This window comes from Sander lucioperca, chromosome 15 (genome assembly GCF_008315115.2).
Source record: "Sander lucioperca isolate FBNREF2018 chromosome 15, SLUC_FBN_1.2, whole genome shotgun sequence".
Lineage (NCBI taxonomy): Eukaryota > Metazoa > Chordata > Actinopteri > Perciformes > Percidae > Sander > Sander lucioperca.
Window position 1 is genome coordinate 22,320,698 of NC_050187.1, and position 21,349 is coordinate 22,342,046.

Below are 21,349 nucleotides of genomic sequence, written 5' to 3' on the forward strand. Positions count from 1 at the left end.
AAAGTACATTGTATATTTTTGTTGTGAGGGCTTCACCAAAGTTCAGGAGAAGAAATACGGGGGGGAAAGGGGCAATGTAATGGGTTGAGCAGCAATATGGTTGAAATCAATATCACAATATTTACCACAAATATTTTTTCCAATAACAACATAGCAAAAATCACATAAAATAATCAAATTGATATTCAATACAATCAACTGTGTTCCACATCAGACAAAACTCAATAATCAAAACTTTCAATGAATAATTTTGTAGTTTTTTATTACATTATGCTTAAAATCATTAATTTGGATTACTGGTTCTTGTAAAACAGTAACACACATGATCAAACCATCATGATACAATTCAATTGTTGATCAATTACTATATTGAAATGAACTTCCTAAAAGTCCTAGATGTTGCACAAATAAAACGTTTCTAAGTTTTTTGACAGAACTTTACAAGCGTCACTTGATATTTTAATGAATACATGCACTAATCCTTGCTTTTCATTCTCGCTGCTTTTGACACCACTGATCAGTTTATACTACTTGATAAGACAGGATAATTGAGTTGGCATATCTTGAATAACCACTGAGTACATGTTCTTCTGTTTAGTCTGACAGAGCATTCACTGTCTCTGTAGCTAACTTTACATCATTATCAGCCTCAAATGATAAGTGATTCCTTCATGGATCAACAATGGATCTCTTTTAATTCAGCTATTAGGACATAATCTGTTTTATTTGTAATAGCCTCTATAATAATAGGAATGCTTGGCCCTGATGAGTCATAAAAGTCTTTGCAACCAAGCATGACCATAAGCCATGACTCTTATTATAAAATCCTTTACCAAAATTACTGCATTATCTTTGATTCAGCACTCAAGTTTAATAAACACATTATTTAAACAGAACCAGATTTGCAATTAAAAACCATGCCTGCATCGTCTCCTAACTGGACTTCTGCAAATCCTGTTATATTGTCATTGGTCACTTCCTTTTCATACCTACAGCTCGCATTAAAGGTTTTTGATTGGCTCCAGGAAAACAGACCAGATCATCCCAGTACTCGCTTCCCTTTACTGACTCCCACTTCAAGCCAGAATTTACTTTTAGTTTCTGTTGATGTTGTTGTCATCTTAATGCTTGTCATATACACCATGTTTAACAGTTAATGACATATGACATTTTGCAGGTGCAGATATGTCAAATTTTCAAGTTGAAATTTTAATAAGAGTAGTTCATTTCAGTCCCTGCTAGAATTTAATTATACACAATGTCAAAATCTGCAGATGCATGAGGGTCTTGCACTTGAAAAGCTCCTGCTGTACAAACATTTCTAAATGTCATCTTGACATTTAATAACATGTAACAACTAAATGCATTTTAATATGTGTAGCCCCTGGAAATACCCCCTTCTGAAAGTATTTTTGTGTGTTTACATAAAATGCATATTTGAATCTGTATTCTGTTCAGTAATGTATTGAGACATGTAGATTTATTATAAGTTATGCATTTCTTCACCTCGCCAGTAGGTGGCTACATGAGTAGTGTTTTGTGTTAGATACTGCAAGAAACCATAGAATGAGACACGTTTTCAGGTAGTAGTCGAGGCCTGAAGTGGAGAGAACTCGAAGTGTGTGTGCGGTGATGTACCCATTAAACTTGCTGTTTCGTGATAAGTTTTGCTGTGAAGGAATTAAACTGAACTTTTATACACTACTAGCACGGTCGCTGTCTGAGTGGTGTAACATATGCAAGTGCCATTTAATAGGATCTAAGTATTGAAATTAGGCTGGAAAAGCAACAATTAAAAATAGACTAAAGTGAAATGCACCTATAAGATTTGGTAGACATTTCTACAGAATAGCATCTAGTGGTTAAAAATCGAAATGGCAGACAAGTGACAAGATAAATAAGCACCACAGTGACTTACCAATAATGTGGAAGGAATGGGGAAATAAATGTCCAAACGGATGACCTGCACAACACTGCACAATGTTGTGCATAAGGACTGGGTTGAAGTGAAACTATTGTAACTGTGATAATAAGTGTTAGGCATTAGAAGGTTGTCAAACCAGAAAGTTGTGGTAAGAGAGTAGATAAAAACAAATGACCTCACAACAACACTGTCTTCATACCACAACGTCACAGTGTAAGATATATAAAGCATCATAAACAACTTTTGTGATTTTTGTTCAAGTGGAGCCAATGTTATAATACAAACAATGAACCATTTACATAGAATGGAGCTGGATCATGTTACACAAGATATCTTGATAATCTGACAACACTACTCTTTTATTTTCCATTCTAAATGTTTTCATTTTTCTTTTGAGGATGTTAATCAATGGCTATTGTGTAAGAACGTGTTTAGTTTACACTTTAGGATATGCTGTGAAGAAAATGGGGTCAACAAACTGGACTGGACTCTGCTCTGTCCCATTTTTGACGCTGTCACACAGATGTTTTGGGTTTGGAAAATTGTTGGGGACAGCTGCTTTTCGAGAGTCTCCTTGGGTGCATCATGCTGACTTTTCTTTGGAAATTCACTTTCTCTAATTTCCTCATCATCTCCTGCTGTCATAATTATGTGGACAATTCGGATAAACCAGCGATCGCCAAATATTTCAACACGAAAGGGAGGTATGAGGAAGTAAACCCGTATCTAATAGAGGACATACTTGCAGTAAACAGATCTATTTTACAGCCTCCATCTGCACAATGTCAAGAAATCCACCTGACCACCTGAATGTATCATCAAATTAAAAACAAAAACTGTAAAGTAGTCAGAGTTGGGGAAAATAGTGTGTAGAACATCTCAAGGATCATAATTCACACTGGGTGGAGCTGTTTACTAATTTGGAAGTGCTGAGGCCTCTGCACCAGGTTGTCATTCATGGCCTTGAATTACTGTAGTATCATAGGCTTCAAAAAGGTGCAATAATTAAGTGCCTATCTAGTGATTTAGCTTTAAGATTAGGACACACGACTTTCTGAGCAACTGTAGTGTTTGTGGTGTAGTCACTTTTCTGGCATCTCAGCTTTTTAAATGGCTGCATTTCCTGCATACTTTCACAACTTAACATTTTATACCAACCTCTCGTCGCAGATATGACTGAGGCTGCATTTTACCTGTGTGCTTATGAATTTGCAATCAAGGGGGTGAACTCCCCTTGGTGTCAACTCTTCGATGAGGATGATGCAAAGGTAGGAGCAGTTAGGGGTCAACTGTATGTACATTTTATGTGGCAGCAAGTTTGTTTGTTTTAAGTTAATTTCTATATTCTGCAACTTTGGCAGCCCATTTATGTACTATTTCGTACTATTTCTCACCTAAGTTCATTTATTTATAGAGCTCTTCATCACCAAGTGTAGAACAGGATGTTTTCCCACATAAGCAAATCCTGTTCAAATTTATCACAAGCAAGTCTCCTAGGACTTTACAGAGGGAAAAAGAAACACAGAGGCAGGGGGTGAAAAGAAGTAGCACCTCTATTGTACACAGGGTTAGTGTAATAAGGGTTATGTTTAGTTTTAGGGTCACAACAAAGGCACCTCAGCTGATCAGACGGGGAATTTGGGCCAACCAGAAGAGCACTTAGTTCGACCAGGGGCACAGAAACAAAATTAAATCTAAACTATTAAATCCAACACAAACAGGACAAAGCAAACAAACAGCATTGTCTAATCTAGGTCAGAGGAACACAGCGCCCTTAACAACAACAACAACAACAACAGAAAAATCATTTAGATATCCCATTGCTTGTTTCTATAGAGTATCCACTCAAAAAGAAAGATCACAAAGCATTACCTTCTCTGTTTTGCTACACTATTCATTCATTCATTCAAGATTCAAAATCCTTTATAAATCCCACAGCGGGGAAATTCCCAATATGTTGCAGAAGGAAGGGATAGTGCAAAAAAATATAAAAACCTATGGCATTACGCATTCAAGAAAGTGTGTTTTATGTCTTGTGTTACGAGTTGACCTAACACGCAGCTTGAAATGTTATCTCACAGAATGCAAAATTGCTATCTTAGGAAACTCTTCTGAAAGTCTTTGTGTAAAGGCCACCCACATACAGGTTACATTTGAACTATCTGCATCTGCATCTGCATCAACAGGTTATGGAATATGCAAGTGACCTGATGGAATTCTGGAAAAGAGGCTATGCGTATGATATCAACAGCAAGTCCAGCTGTATTCTCTTCCATGATGTGTTTAACCGGCTGAACAAGGCAGCCAGCGAGAACAAGTAAGTGAGCTTTAAATTGCCTGCAGGCCATATATGTAGGTTATACATGCCGAAGACTTAAAGTACACAAAGACCAGTCTGTGTCCTACCTCTTAGTTACACGTATGAAGGTTTAAAATGTGACCTTAGACACATATAGACAGATAAGAACTGTGGTGTAAACACTTGTCTAACAACCCAGACATTACTTGGTACAAATTGCATTTTCTCTTTTGTAGTAAGTTTTTGTCTTCTCTTGTGTTTTATTTACACTTAACACTTCACTTTTGAAATACAGCTCCTTCACAGCAGCAACTATGTTAAATTCTGAACCCCCATTTGTCGTTTATGTCAGGTCAGGCCAGCAGGTGACTGAAGCCGTGACAGTCCAGGTTGGCCATGCAGACACTCTCCTGCCACTGCTCACCCTCCTGGGCTTCTTCAAGGACAGTGATGCCTTGACTTCCACCAACTACGACACACAAACCCAACGCTCCTTCCGCACCAGCCACATGTTACCCTATGCAGCTAACTTGATCCTGGTGCTATACGACTGTGGGGGAGGCGACCTGAGGCTGCAGCCACTGCTCAACGAGAAGCCTGTGACTTTCCCAGGTTTGACTGACCAGCAGACCTCCATGCCGCTCTATCAAGACGTCAAAGATCACTGCAGGGAGCTGCTCCAAGGCGGTGACTTTGAGACGGAGTGTCAGCTGTTTAAGAGTCCTGCTTCAGTTTAGGCAGACAGGGGAGATTCTAGAAAATAGGGCATGACAGTGTCTTTATTCTCTTTTATTTGCTAAAACAGAAAAAAAAAACAATATGCTCCTACCATTAATATGTTACTGGTTGAATGAGCATTTTTATAAATGTTCTGCTTTGGAAATTTTAAATATGCGATTTCTTCAGGAGGCACTAACATGTTTTTTGAAACACAGCTTTAAATATCTTGGACTCATCATAGACAATCAACTCAGTTTTGATCAACACATCACTGACATCCATAAACAATCCCAGCAAAGAATCAATGTCATACATAGCCTACACTCAGAGCCCTGTCTGTTGCCCCTCACCTGTTCCAACCCATCCTGCTGTACTGTTCCCTGCTTCTTCACCATGTTAACCATCTTCAGCAAAAACTAATTTAGCAGCATCACACTCACTGCCTCTGAAATCCTCTGCCTTCCCACTCTCAATCTCTCAGATATGAACTTCAGAGCCACCACACATCTACCACTTATGACACTGATCAGCCCCTCAATTAACACATTACTTCTATTCCATCTGGCCAGAGAAACAGGACCCTTAAATAGAGAAGAGCTTGTTTCAGCAGGAGATTTGTCCCCTCCTCAATAGCAGCCCTGAACAATCGGCCTCACAGACACTGTTGTGAGCTGGGATGATGAATGCATTCATTGAGATTTTGTGTACTGACTATAAATGTGATTTGTGGCTGTGTACGTATATCTATATATTGCTATGCTTATATCTGTATGTTGCTGTGTGTTGCTATGTGTACTGGCTGTGAAAACAAATATCCTTCTGGGACAATACATCAAAATCTGAATGTTATCAACAGTGCTGTTATTGTTTTTTTTTTTTTGTGGGGTGTGGCTTTCAATTTTTTAAGGTACTTGTACTTTACTTTGCATTTCTATTTTCTGCAACTTTATACTTCTACACCACTACAATTCAGAGGGAAGTATTGTACTTTTTACTCCACTACATGTATTTGATCACTTACATTGCAGATTAGGATTAGTAATACAAAAAATATAATCAACAAATAAATGTATTATAATGGATAAAGATAAGACTTTATTGATCCCTTGGTGAAATTCACAAGCCAGCCGGCAGTAGGCTATAATAGGCCTACAGTAGAAATAAACTTTACCAGCTGCAACATTAAAATAGGCCAATGTACACGTATTGTATCAACAATATTAATTCATAATTCAATAATATAATATTGTTCTGATATGGGCATGCTGTATAATGAGTAGCCAAATTGTATTTGTTAATTAGCCTATATTTTTATGCTAATACTTTTTTGTGCAGGACTTTTACTTGTAACAAGAGTATTTCTATATGTTCTGACCAACCTGATCTCACAGAATTACGTGAAATGATCACGAACAGGTTGGTTCTGACATCTGAGAACTGAGACTTCTTCCACCACCACTGAGTAAAGAACAAACAGACAGTCGTGATTAAAAGTGGCCAATGTCCATTATAGCCCATTATGTAAGCTCAGTGTAAGTTAGGACATGCTCTGTGTAACGGATTGATTGGACAGTCCCACATCCAACGTCACTCAGTTTTGAGGTCCGGTAAGTATAGGGGAGTAAGGTCGCACACGGCCATTCAAACAAACTATTTGGCTACATCATGCCGATCGTCTTTTGGAAAACCATTGTTGTTCATTTCACCATCTTAACTGGCGTTTGCTGCTGTTTTCGTAACGATGTGAATCATGGGTGGAATCCAAACATACCAGCGATCGCCAAATACTTCAGCACGAAAGGGAGGTACGAGGAAGTAAACCCGTATCTCATAGAGGACATACTTGCTGTAAACAGATCTATTTTACAGCCACCATCTGCACAATGTCGCGAAATTCATGCGACCGCCATAATAAGACACGGTACGAGGTACCCGACGAGCAAAAATGTCAAGAAGATGCAGAAGCTGTACGAGCTGGTCAAGAGCAGAGCCTCGGGCCAAGAGAGCTGGCTGCGTGAAATCCAGACTCAGTGGACGATGTGGTACACTGAGGACATGGACGGCCGACTCGTCCAGAAAGGTGTGAACGATCACAAGCATCTGGCCGTCAGGCTGTCAAAGCTGTTCCCCTCACTGATTTCAGAGGAGAAGCTCAGAGGTGGATTCATCAAATTCATTACCAGCTCCAAGCACAGGTGTGTCAACAGCACACTGTCCTTCAAGGCAGGACTGACAGAGCTGTGGGCTATTACAGGTACGACCACGATTCATGATCAGAACAAATATATTACAGTTTTCTCAATCGATTTGTCACATTTACTAAAACAAACTTGGTACGTTCAGCACATTACTCTATGTGACCTGCAAAAGGTGATAACTCCATCAAAAGAATTAACTCCTGTTTCAAATGTATCCATCAGTGAATAAATCATTGCCATCAAAATAAAAGGTTTCTTTGTCATTGCTTAGACCAAGACAGTCAAAATGCAGACATCTTGTCAAAGGACAGTGTCCTCTGAAAGTATGATAGTTACCCACTATATTGTCCAGTTGCTAACATTGTATATTTAGGCAGCTGAATAGTATAGATGTCAGCCATGGCACACACCATACTTTCTCATTGCACACACCAGCCATCTGCAAATACATAAAGAAAGCTTGTAAAGAAATACTGTACAAAGTGTGCAAGAAACAAGAAAATATGCTGCAAATGTATCAACCTCATGGATCATCCAATCTCCTCTCTGTCTGGCCGCAACATTTTATCAACATCACACCTGATATCCTCCCTTCCAATGCAATGAGGGAAAAATCTTTTGGCATGACGCAGTCACCCCCTACAACAATCTGCTGTGATATCCTCACCTGTCACCTATTTGCATTTGGTTGCTCTAAATTGTGAGGAAATTGAATTTTTCCCCATCTAGCCTACATCTATCCATCTGACAACTTTTACAACAATACCACATAACTAGTATGTATCTAATATATGTGTGACAGGTTATAGTGATTGTTGGTTGCTCTGTTTTGCATGTAGGGATTTAGACAATGAACATGTGTATCGTTGCATCTGAGAGTAATATGATTCAGTAGCAAATGAATGCAAACTATTTTGATCTGTAAGGCTTTCTCAGTGCATTTTGCTCCAAAGCAATGATAAATGACTAGAGTCATGTGAACAACTGACCAAATGTTAATTTAAATAGTCATATAGTTTGACAAGTTTTTAAAAGTCATTCGACGATTGTGCCAAAGCGATTGCGAAAAACTGCATGATTAACCTCCTATGGACCTTTTTAATATAACCTTTTTTTTGCCCAGATAAGGAGTTTGACCATGCAGTGAATGACGCTCTCATGAGGTTTTTTGACCAGTGCACCAGGTTTGTCCAGGAAGTTGACAACAACCCCTCAGCTCTGTCAGAGGTGGACAAGTTCAAGCAGGGACCAGAGATGAAGAGGGTCACGGAGAAGATTGCAGACCGCCTTAGAGTCCCCTACAATAACATCACAGATGGTGAGTGGTGGAGGAAGTATTCAGATCCTTTATTTAAGTAGAAAAAAACAACATTACAACATTATAACACTGCTCCTTTACAGGTAAAAGCCATATGCATTCGGAGTCTTACATCCAGTTGAAGTATTTTCCACCAAATGTATGCTATGTTTTCTGTATGTCAGCTAGTTTATGGTAATTTGATAAAACTGTAATGACAAGTCTCCATTACAGAAACACAACGTTATTTATATTAGTGTAAATGAAGGTGTTTGTTGTAAATATGTTACATTTCATTTTTGTGTGAAAACGTTGAACAAAGCCTTACTCATCTGTTTTAATTGGTATTATGAATTTGTATCCTAAATTGTTACAGTTTTCCTCCCTGAAGATTTATCTGCATGAACCTACCTTGAACCAATCCTCTTTTTCTATGGTGCCTTTTTTTATCTATCTACTCTCACGTCATCGACGTGAATGGAGCGATTGTTAGAAAATGTATATATTCCTGTGTGTCTAATTAAACTTTTACAACATTGTGAACTGAACCCTGCTTCGAGCGCTCGTAACTGCTTTCAGATGATAGGATACGAACCACAAAACAGTGATCGAATTGTTTCCTAACAGTGTTAGAACTAGATTTAGACACAGGGCCCCTTTACAAGACAGGGCCACAATATTACATAATAATGCGGGACCCAGTTGATATTGAACTTTAGTTGTGCAATTTAAAGAAAATGGACACACAGTGAAGCTTGGACTTTTGGTGGCCCCAGAATAATTGCCCGCTTTGCCTGGTTGGTAATCCAGCTTTGGTGCTTGTTAAGAAACAATCCTATCACAATTGTTTTGGGGTTTGTATGTTTGATGACGTGAGAGTAGATAAATAAGATAGGGGCACCATAGTCTATATCCATGACGTTCCTCTTCCAGGATTGTTCAGGCGCCGCCTGGAAATTCCGCAGGATGTCTTTCATTTCGGCCGGATGTCCGTTACCTTCCGCTTTCTTTGTGTTGGCATTTTAAACTTCGGTCGATTTATGAGGACTATGGTTAACTGCAGGGTAAATCGAGATGGCTAGCTAGACTATCTGTTGAATCTGAGATTTCTGTTGCACGACTAAAACAGCCTTTGAACGAACACATGATCCACCCAAACAAGTTCTTTCCCGAGGCTATTTTGCAGCGGTACCGTTTCTCCCTGCGGCGCTTAGCACCGCCCAAGACAATTGTAATATGTTTAAAGAAATGCCAATAAACCAGAGCACGTTTTTCTCCCATCCCGGAATGTTGTGTGGACTCGTCAGACCGTCCTCCGCAGCACTTTGGAGGAAGGTCTGGCAATGCGAGACTAGGGGCACCATAGTAAAGGAGGATTGGTTAAAGGTAGGTTCCTGCAGATAAATCTCCAGGGAGGAAAACAGTGTACAATTGATGATACACATTAAAACAGATGAAAGAGGCTTTGTTCAATTATCACAAAATGGAATTTAACATTTTCACAACAGTTCTATATCATTATTTTTTGGATTATTATTACTATTGCATTGATATGTAAATAGCACTTACTGTAACAGTAAATCAAAGTAATTACTGCTGTCAAATAAATGTAGTGGACTAGAAAGTAGGGTAAAACGTGAATACGTAAGTAAAGTATAAGTATCTTAAACCTATACTCAAGTACAATGTTGAGTAAATATACAACTTAGTTATACCACCACTGGTATAACTAAGTTATATACGGGGATGGTCAGATTTGTGATAATCTTTTCTAATACTTTGCTATTGAGTGTGCTGTGTGAATATTTATTTACCTTTATTATAATGGCCAAAGTTTCTTAAATGGATAAATAAGACTGAATATGGTCTGATACTTACAGGTACCCAAAAGAAAAGAGCTACTCTCTTGACTGGCATGAGTTGTTTCTGTCCCAAACGAGTGTATTTGTCCTATATTTCAAGCACAGTAAAGGATGACTTTTTATTTTTATTTTTCTGTTACATTCTAATTTCTTAAAGGTCCCATGGCATGAAAATTTCACTTTATGAGGTTTTTTAACATTAATGTGAGTTCCCCCAGCCTGCCTATGGTCCCCCAGTGGCTAGAAATGGCGATAGGTGTAAACCGAGCCCTGGGTATCCTGCTCCGCCTTTGAGAAAATGAAAGCTCAGATGGGCCGATCTGGAATCTGCCCATTATGACGTCATAAGGGGGAAGGTTACCTCCCCTTTCTCTGCTTTGCCCGCCCAGAGAATTTGGCCCACCCATGAAAAAGAGAGAGACATCATAGCTGTCGGTACACGATCCGTTCTGCCTGCACGATCCGTTCTGCACACGCGCAAGATAATACTGTTTTACGTATCCATACGACCTGCACGATCTGTTCCACGCTAGCCTATGGCTAGCCTCCACCGGGAAGCTAACGTTAGTTTAGCTAACAGCTAATTCGGCTAACCGCTAGCTGACAGCTAGATTCAGTCTAAAATAACGTTAACTCAAACGTAATGGGAAAAGCAGGCTACAGCTAAATTAAGACTTCACAGTAATAACAATAAAGACAAGTATTGAGTGATTGTATTTTAAATGAGCACAAGTAAAGTAGAACTGACGTAACAGCTGTTATATATGTTAGGTGTTTGTTATATATGTCAACGTTTATTTTCAAGTTTTATTTTGAGGGTCTTTTAAAGTTATTACATGCTGTCTCAGCTAGCAGTTAGCCGAATTAGCTGTTAGCTAAACTAACGTTAGCTTGGCTGTCGACCGGAAGCGTGGAACAGATCGTGCAGTGTCGTAAATCCTCGTACAACCGCGCATGCGCGAACATTTTGCGCATGTGCAGAACGGATCGTGCAGGCAGAACGGATCGTGTACCGACAATAGCTTGCAAACAAGCAAAGTGGCAGTTGGTCAAGGCCACACCCCCACCCTCCACCTTGCCCCCCCCTCTCTCCTCCTCAATAGCATTTAAAGCTACAGACACAGAAATGGCAATACTAAGGAAAATTCATCGTGGGACTGGCTCTAGTGGCTGTAATTCTGCACCAAGGCTGATTTTCGGGAAAGAGACTTCAGATACAGTATTAGGGGACCACTGAGGCCTATATAAAAGCATCCAAAAAGCAGCATGTCATAGGACCTGTAAAAGATGTTCTGTTGGAAAACTATGTAATTTAGTACTCAGTATAGGGAAAATAGAAAGTAATGCAAAGTTCTGAGTATTTGAGTTTATACACAGTTGCTGATTTCAGAGTATTTTTCCTTAAAAGAGATTCATTCGAAGCAATTAATTAATGTATTATTAAAAACTTTACTTTCCATACATGTTTAACTGCATACTTGCCTGTCAACAAACTTCACAACCTGACCAATACATAGCTGACCTACAATGTATTGATTAAATACTCTCAAAGTCACTTTCAATTAATTAATTGAAAGTGTCCCATTTGAACAATGTCTCCAGGCATTTCCCCAGTAATTAGTACCAAATGACACAATACTTCATAGCAGGGGTTTAATAAAGTTTATAGGAACCTCCCAATCAATTCACAGATATATATCACTTGATTTACAGGAAAATGTAAGAAACTTTTGGCCCCCTTGAAGAAAGTGTTTGTCACAGCCTAGAAACCTGCTCATATGCATATAATGCCATTGTAAACACAAAAATAACTAAGTGTTAAGTCAATATTGGGGGAGATGGTGCCAAACATCCTATTAGTCATTTTTCACAGTTAGTATATTTGCACAGTAGGTGGAGCTGTTTTCTAATTGTAAAGTATTGAAGCTCCACTAGACTGAACTGTAGCCAATATTGACCTCCTTTGTGGACTTAAAGAAGTGCCAGAGGCCTCAAAGTGGTGCAGTAATTAATTAACACGCACCATGGTGTTTAGGATAATTTGGGTCACGTCCCAGAGCTTTTGATTGGGTTTGTTTTAATGGCTGCCTGGCCTGTCTGATTTCACTACCATTCAAAATTTCATTGAAACCTTTCTTTTGCAGATATGGCCGAAGCTGCATTTTATTTGTGCGCTTATGAGTTTGCCATCAAGACTGTGAACTCCCCTTGGTGTCGGCTTTTTGATGTGGTCGATGCACAGGTACGGTCCTCAGCTATTCAGTGATTGTAGCTTTAAAGTGCTGGGTGGAAGCATGCAGGTAAGATTCCATCATCAAAGTTTGATGAGATGTTTATGGGTCAGTAACCTAATGTGCTTGTTTAAGTTAAGTTACTCTTAAGTATTTATCACAATGGATTAGACTGTGAAGTTAATTTAAAGGACAAATCTGGTGCAAAATGAACCTAGGGTTTAATAACACATGTGTACCGAGTTTGACCGTTCTCTGGGATTTGTTTTCATGCTAATCGAATGTGACCAGTTTTATCGCAAACCGCTTATGACCTTATAACGTTAATCGTCGGGGCACGGGCATGTATACAGGCGGGCGCCATCTTGGGAAAACAGTCATGACCAGTCGAACGACGAACGGCGTGCAACGTGAGCTGAACTGTCACTTGAAATCTCCCATGGTCCGTGGCTTTCGTCATTCGACTGGTTGTGACTGTTTTCCCAAGATGGCGCCCGCCTGTATACGTGAACGGTACTGTCTTTCCAAACTATCTTTTTAATAAACTTACAAAGTTCTCAATGCTTCGGTTTACATGTAGGGACCCTCATTATGCTACCGTGGAAGTGTGGTGCTATTTTGAGCCTTGTTAGTCATATAGAAATAGCGATTTCTTTTTACTTTACCCTCTGCCCCGACGATTAGCGTTATAAGGTAATTAGCGGTTAGGTCACATTCGATTAGCATGAAAACAAATCCCAGAGAACGGTCGAACTCGGTACACATATGTTATTAACCCCTAGGTTCATTTTGCACCGGATTTGTCCTTTAAGTATGGGCCTTTTTTATCACAATGTGTAGTTTTAAAAAAAAGTTTGCTTAAATGTATCCCTAGCAAGTCCGCAAGAAACAGAAAACCTAGATAGGAACACAAAGGAAAAATAACAAGATTTAAGAAGAAAAAACTAGGATAAAGCAAACTAACAGACCTATCTAATTGTTTTTGAAGTACACCACCAGCAGTCTAAGACCCTCAAATCATGCAAGGAGTTATCAAATATCTTGAATAGGGTTGGGTACCGAAACCGGTTCCACTATGGAACCGGTTCCTACGCAAACAATAGTATTCGGACCTGATTAGAACGCAAATTTCGGTTCCGACTGAAATATTTTCCCTCTGTCGCTCCGGTCAGACTCTTTTTTCTTTCTCCCTTTTACGCCGAGTGGCGCACATGCCCGCTCGCGGTGTGAAGCGTGTGTCCGCGCTATTCCCCCGACGTGCACTCTACAATCACAGCTGATAGACGGCTTTTTGTACACGCTCCGAAACGGACGTAAAAATATCACACTTTCTCTGTAGTCTACCGTTAGCTAGCCATCGTAAATGTAGGCTACTTTTTAAATGGCATATTTTCCCTCTGGGCTCACCAAAACGGATGTAAAGGCATATTAACCATTCACTGCACGTGATCGCTAGTAAACATATTACGCTCTGCTAGTCTATCATTCAGGACAAGACCCTGTAGCCCTGTAACCCTGGTGCCCTTTCAAACTTCTCCCTGTGTGTACAGGCCTCTTGGACACCACCTGAGAGAGTTTTCTCCTGTGCAGGACATGCCATAAGTCAGGAGAGGTGTAGTATCTTGCCAGAGAAGGCAAATATGGTCATTTTTCTGCAAAAGAACTGCTAAAGTTTGAAGCTGGTTGGCATACCAACTCAACAACATTTATTTAGTTATTACTTGTTAATAGTGTAACTGTTATTTGTTAAATTATTGTAGTTATGTGTTGTATTGTAATTTCCCCTTGCGGGATAAATAAAGTATACATTATTATTATTATTATTATTATTATTAGGTGACTTAGGTTTACTTATTATATATTTAAGTACTTTAAAACGTTAATATATTGTTAAATTTAAATAATTTTCAATTTAAAAAAAACTCAGTAAAAGATCTTTGATGTCATTTTTCAGTTTTTCAAGAATCGGTTTAGGAATCGGTTAGGAATCGGAATCGTTTTAAAAGTACCGGTTTGGTACTCCAAACGGTACCCAACCCTAATCTTGAATATGTTTTATCTGTTTATTTGAACGTGAATTTAAACGCCTGCTGCAAATTACCTTCTGCTAGAAACTCTATATGAAATCTGTTGCTTCTTCCTATTTAATCCATATTGTCTCTGTTGAATAAGTAAATACAGTAAATAAAAAGAGAAGAAATGTTTGGAAGTTCAAGTTAGAGAAAGACTAGTTCCTAAAACAAATTTCTAAAAAAAGTGAGTGTTTTGTGTCTTGTGTTACAAGCTGACCTAACACTCAGGAGGGCTGAAATGTTACCTCACATAACAAAAGACTGACATCTGCCATCTTTTTTAGTCCTCACATGAAGCCCACCTGACATCCAGACTATCAATGATTTGTACTACCGTATCTGATTTGGCAGGTTATGGAGTATGCAAATGACCTGAAACAATTCTGGAAAAGAGCCTATGGTTATGATATTAACAGCAAGTCAAGCTGCATTCTCTTCCATGACTTGTTTAGTCGACTGAACAAAGCAGCCAGCGAGAACAAGTGAGTAAAACTTAAATGTCCTTCAATACATAAAAATGGAGGGTGCTGCTACTTTGTAATTGTGTTATTGTTAACAAATCAAATGAAAAAAACAACAATGGATCTCTCAGTTCTTTCCAACATCTTTTCCTGTCTTTAGCTCTTAGCCCCAAGACCATTCATTGCTACTATGGGAATTTAAATGGGAATTTGTTGGGGACTATTTTCAGCTGTGATGAATACACTTTGGTTCTCCAGTGAGTATTTACAGCAACAGGCATTTATGAGACTGACTCCTACAGTGCCCATGTTCATTGTAATAAAAGAAGATGTCAACTGTTGAAATGTATTTTAATTAAATTTTGGACAACAACAATGGAGGTCTATGGAATGAGCTATATCAGGCATTGGTTACACAGGAAATACTTGTCAATGAATTGTTGGCTTTCATCTTTTCATGGGATTTGTAGACAATAAGAAAAATATATACTGTAATATCATCTGCCTTATACTTTAAATCATTGCATGATAAGACACAAAGTAATAATTTAATACTGATGACTAGATGGATTAAAATGGAACCCTTTGGGTAATATTTTACACAGAGATGATGTTGGTGTGGCAGCAAGGTCTGGATGGGATTTTGACAAACTACCTTTAAATAAAGTACAAAAGTGCTAGCATTGAAATAAACTTAAAGCTGCAGTGGGTTGAAAGCAAGCAGCATTTGAAGTAGAGTGAGACCTCGTCCTGCAGCTCTCCCTCTGCCCTCATTGTTGCACGGGCATGCGCAGAGCAGCCAATAGGAACGCTCTCTCTCTCTCTGAAATGACCTGTGATTGGCCAAAGTCTCGTCACGGGCTACATTTTCTAAGGCCTGAAAACAGAGCCAAGGGGAGATGCAGAAGTGTTAGACCACTTGAATTACAATACGATGATAGCTTATTATGGCATTTATGCCCAACGCCAAAAAAAATTGCCTACCAAAGCTTTAAAGTAAAAAAATAAAAGTACTCGTTAAGCAGAATAGCCTATTTCAGAATCATAAATATATTATTGAATTATAATAACTGATGCATTAATGTTTAAGCATCACTAGTGTTGCTTGGCAATGACAGCCTGTTAATAGCTCAAGAACTTCTGGTGCTCTATAGAGTCGAAGTCACGCCCCTTCCGGTGGACCTTATGGGACCTTAATTCGGAATAAATATAAACGGTAGTGAACAGGGAGAGGCAAATTATTTTTTGATACCATTTGAATTGAGCCATGGATTACAAATATGATGTTTGTCAATTTAAAAGAAAATTTTTCAGCCGAAGAAAGTCTCTGTTAGCCGTAGGTTTGTCATATGACCACTTAGTTTTGTGTGAAACCGCTCAGTGAACTACATCTCTCGTCTTACACAATTTACGTCACCTAGCTTGATGCTCAACTTGCTCGCTAGCTAGCTAGCTTAGCTCTGTTCCACAACACATGTAACGTTATCTTACCTGATGCGTTTATCCAGTGAAGTGTTTTCAGCAGATAAGCAAAAGAACAAGCAAGATCCTCTGCTCATTTGAGTAACGGTACATCCCGATACGATACACACAGACATTGTAGCTTCAGCGAGACGTCATCCATGCGACTTTGAAGTGTGTAGTCTTTCTAATTACGTATTTTCACAGTCTTATACTTCAACAGTTTAACAATAAACTGAGACTTTCTTCGGTTGAAAAATTATCTTTTAAATTGACGAACATCACATTTGTAATCCATGGCTCAATTCAAACGGGATAAAAAAATTCATTCACTCGTTCATATTTTTTCGAAAGACTGGCCGGAAGTAGAAAGGCGTGACTTCGGCTCTCTATACAGCAGAAAACAAAAATAAGAATTTAACTCCAATGTAAAATTGGTTCTGCTTTATGGTGCTGAGAACTAGAGAATGAGAAAGACCACAATCAACAAACCTTGCCTGTGTTCTGACAATTTATGCTGTCTTTTCGAATTGCTAGATGGTTTGATGGTTTCGGTGCTCGGCCATGACATGTCGTTACGCTTGCTTGGGTATTGGCTGGGACAACAAATTATACAGTTTTCTGGAAGTCAGAGGTGGGTTGGTGGCTGGGCCAGCGGAAAGCTACATTCCTTGGAAGTCCCTTTATTAATCCCTCGTCTTTTTTAATTAACACATTTTTCAGAGGTAACAAGTCAACTCCTTCATCCAGGCCCGTGTGTATGTGTGTGAAGGGGCCTGAAACTGATGTTGTATATCCTGTATGTCAGGTCAGGCCAGAAGGTGACTGAAGCGGTGACAGTCCAGGTCGGCCATGCAGAGACCCTCCTGCCACTGCTCACCCTCCTGGGCTTCTTCAAGGACAGTGATGCCTTGACTTCCACCAACTACGACACACAAACCCAACGCTCCTTCCGCACCAGCTACATGTTACCCTATGCAGCTAACTTGATCCTGGTGCTATACGACTGTGGGGGAGGCGACCTGAGGCTGCAGCCACTGCTCAACGAGAAGCCTGTGACTTTCCCAGGTTTGACTGACCAGCAGACTTCCATGCCGCTCTATCAAGACGTCAAAGATCACTACAGGGAGCTGCTCCAAGGCTGTGACTTTGAGACTGAGTGTCAGCTGTTTAAGAGTCCTGCTTCAATTTAGGCAGACAGGGGAGATTCTGGAAAATAGGGCATGACAGTGTCTTCATTGTGTTTTATTTGCAGAATGGAGTTAACACTATGGTCCTAATAGGAGCATCTTAGTTTAAATGCTTCTCTGATGTAAACCATGAACAAATCAATGTTTGGCCTGGCCTTTAATCGGATTGAAGCAACTAGGAAGATTTTGTACTCCCTTTGTCTTATGGCTGAGAAGAGGCATATGGTGTTTCTAAAACTGATCCCAGCCTTGCAATTTAATTTCAAGTTCACTACTGCTACATTGCTTATTTTTGCAAGGCATCTTTCCATGAATTAAATGATTTATTTTTGCATCGTATACATTTCATATTGCTCCAACCAAAATCAGTTCCCCTTGGTTTAAAAGAGCACAATATTGTGTGATCGGTATGTATGACGAGAAAATTGGTGGGGTTAACGACATTACACATGCCTTACAATTCATTTTAATAATTTAATACTGCTGACTAGATTGATTAAAACAGAACCCTGTGTAATATTTACATAAAGAGATGAAGTTCGTGTGAATGCGATTCAGACAAACTTCGTTGAAGTTTACAAAATACCAGTGGTGGAAGAAGTACTACTCAGATCTTTTAGTAAAGTAAAAGAAGCAATACCATAGTGTAGTATTCTGTTAGAAGTAAAAGTCCTGCATTCAACACTTTATTTAATTAATAAAGTACAAAAGTATTAGCATTAGAATGTACTTAAAGTTCAAAAGTAAAATGGCCCATTTCAGAATCATATATATTATATTATTGGATAATAATTATTGATGCGTTCATGTGTAAGTGTTTTACTACTTTATATACTGCCAGGTGGCTAATCCATAAAAGTACATCATCATTTATGAGTTGATTATATTTATATTAATAATCTGACTCTGCAAAGTAGCTATAACTGATTAAAGCTGTCAAAATAAAGGTAGTGGCGTGAAAAGTACATTTAGCTCCAAACTGTAGTAGATGTACAGTATAAAGTAAAATAAGATGGAAATACTCAAGTAACGTACAAGACTTAGTACAAAAAAGCACAGTGCTTGCACAAAATACAAAATATCAACACAAAAATCAACAGCAGCAAGCACTTGTCTAAGATCCTATATAAGAACATAACTTTTCTATTTTTAACACACACATTTAGATTTCTGAAGCGTTCTATATGATCAAAATATAATACAATGCTAATAAAATAATGATATTCTCATAATAATAATTTAGAAGGCATACATTTATTAGGGCCCGAGCGCCAACAGCGGCGAAGGCCCTATTGAAACTGAAGGAATTATTATTCTTTTCTGCAAATGAATCGCCTTTTTGAGGGGCTTAACATACTCAAAAATTCACCAAAATTGGCGGTCGCATCAATCCTGGTGAAAATTTACGTATTTTAAGGGTTTTGGGAATAGGCGCACAAAAATGGCTCGCTAACGCCCCCTACAAAGCCCCTGCAGTACGTTTAACTAACGAAACTTGGTACACATATGTAGCATGTCAAGACGTACAAAAAAGCTCATTGGAGCCATATCCTAAACCCAACAGGAAGTCCGCCATTTTGAATTGAAAGTTAGAAATTCATGCGATTTTGGCCATTTCCACATGTCGTACTTTAACGAACTCCTCCTAGAGATTTCATCCGATCAACTTCAAATTTGGTCTGTGCCATCTTAAGACGTTAAAGATGAAAAGTTATTAAAAGAAAAACTTTTCATCATAGGGCATGGCTGTGGTGGGCTGGCCATTTTGTGCTTTTCGCCATCGAAACAGGAAGTGGGTGTAACTTGAGTGTTTTCAGGATTCATAAGTGTCCAACCCTGACGACATATAAAGGCCGATTTTTACTCAAAGTCATAGCGCCCCCTAGTGGCAACAGGAAGTAGGCCTAAAAGTCAAGGTGCTATACTTTAACGAACTCCTCCTAGAGATTTAATTAGATCGACTTCAAATTCGGTCTGTGTCATCTAAAGACCTTAACAATGAAAAGTTATTAAAAGCAAAACTTTTCGTCCAACGGTGGGGGCGTGGCGTGGCGGCCATTTTGAGCATTTATCGATGAACGAAGAAGTTGTTGTAACTTTAGTATACATTGTCCAATTTGGCCGAAATGTCTCACGATTGACAAGGGTCCAGGCCTGAGAACATTTATAGGCCAAAATTAACTTTTGGTCATAGCGCCCCCCGCTGGCAACAGGAAATCAGCCTTATATGACAAACATCATCCGATTTACATGAAACTTAATAATATAATAATAACACTTAATAATATATATATACAATATAATGTGTGGTCTACATGTGATACTGAGCCGCCCCCTATACTTTGACCATGCCCACTTACTCAGGCCACACCCCCTTTCATAACATTTGAACCGTTTATGGTAGAGTCTTGTGTGGTGTCATTGAACTCAGCAGAGAGTTCCTTCTTCATTGGTGATGGTTTGGCCCTCCCCCAATGCTTAAGCCATGCCCCCTTTCATAACTGGTGACCCATTTAAGGTAGACCCTTGTGTGAGGTATCATTGAACTCAGCAGAGACTTCCTTTTTTAGTGGTGAAGGTTTGCCCCGACCCCTATGCTTAGGCCATGTCCCCTTTCACAGCTAATGAACTGTATGACGTAGAGTCTCGTGTGAGGTATCATTGAACTCAGCAGGGAGTTCCCCTTTCATTGGTGACGATTTGCAGTGTTGTGCCGCGCAAATGCACGGTCACAAGGAGCGGCGTCCGCCAGTAACCCCGACGCGCACAGAGGAGCAAGGGCCTGTCCAGCGCTGCTTGCAGCTTTAATTTTGTATGTGATTGAAGACATTATGCTGATCGTATAAAGATCTTTTCAGATTCACAAGCTTTTTGTTAACCTTTTACAACCAGGTTAAGCACTTGTTCCAATGGTGTTTAAAAATGAAGAATGTGTAACTTATGTGTAGGCCTACCGTGTTCTAAAGAGATGGAAGGTGTTCTTTTTAGATGTAACCCCAAACCATTAAGAACTTAAAATAGATGAGTAGAAGGTGTTTTTTTAAGGGTTAAGCCAGTTTAACAATATGGTTACCACCCAGTGTTAATCAATTATAGAACACATCTACTTCATGTTGTGTGAACGACTTTGTAACTTAGTATTAATGTATTTATTTCCTAGCCCTCCTTCCCTTTCCCTAAGTGACTTTACCACTTGTCAGACCGCCATTGTAAATAAGAACTGGTTCTTAAAGGTGCAATATGTAATACGGACAGCTAATTTTTAAAATAGTTACTGCAGTACAAATACAAAATACTGGAGAGAGTCGTCTCCACTGCCCCTTCCTCCCCAGACTCAAAGTTCACAGAGGTTGCCAGGCTGAGACCGCAGCATCCATAGTCTTGCTTTGCCAGACCCTCCTCCAAAACGCGCTGAAGGAGCATCCACAACAATGTTGCTAGTAGTATAGATGCCCTCCTCTTGGCTTAAAATAACTCACCGTTGTCGGCTACAGCCGCTGAACAGGCTACACGTTGTAAACAGCCGTGGCCTGCTTGCCTAGTACTCCAGTAACATTAGCAGGGATAGCATGGTGGCGTTAGCCAGGACCAGTCGGGATCACTTTACTGGCTGTGTCTCAATTTGTTTTTGCGA

General features: G+C 39.3%; 2 protein-coding genes across 3 annotated transcripts; both read left to right on the forward strand.

The window, feature by feature from the left end:
* Positions 1 to 2,431: 2,431 nt before the first annotated feature.
* LOC116055171 (multiple inositol polyphosphate phosphatase 1-like) lies at positions 2,432 to 18,050 on the forward strand. Of its 2 annotated transcripts, XM_031306982.2 has the most exons (5): positions 2,432 to 2,628; positions 3,095 to 3,192; positions 4,111 to 4,241; positions 4,576 to 4,987; positions 17,756 to 18,050. In XM_031306982.2, the coding sequence occupies exons 1-4, from the start codon at positions 2,574 to 2,576 to the stop codon at positions 4,958 to 4,960; spliced, it is 669 nt and encodes a 222-aa protein (XP_031162842.1). In that variant the 5' UTR covers positions 2,432 to 2,573; the 3' UTR covers positions 4,961 to 4,987; positions 17,756 to 18,050. The 2 variants fall into 2 exon arrangements, with proteins under 2 accessions (XP_031162842.1, XP_031162834.1); XM_031306974.2 differs by lacking the exon at positions 17,756 to 18,050 and having other exon boundaries at positions 4,576 to 5,792.
* LOC116055165 (multiple inositol polyphosphate phosphatase 1-like) lies at positions 6,507 to 18,050 on the forward strand. The gene is made up of 5 exons (XM_031306973.2): positions 6,507 to 7,197; positions 8,265 to 8,459; positions 12,445 to 12,542; positions 14,955 to 15,085; positions 17,334 to 18,050. The coding sequence occupies exons 1-5, from the start codon at positions 6,609 to 6,611 to the stop codon at positions 17,716 to 17,718; spliced, it is 1,398 nt and encodes a 465-aa protein (XP_031162833.1). The 5' UTR covers positions 6,507 to 6,608; the 3' UTR covers positions 17,719 to 18,050.
* Positions 18,051 to 21,349: the final 3,299 nt, after the last annotated feature.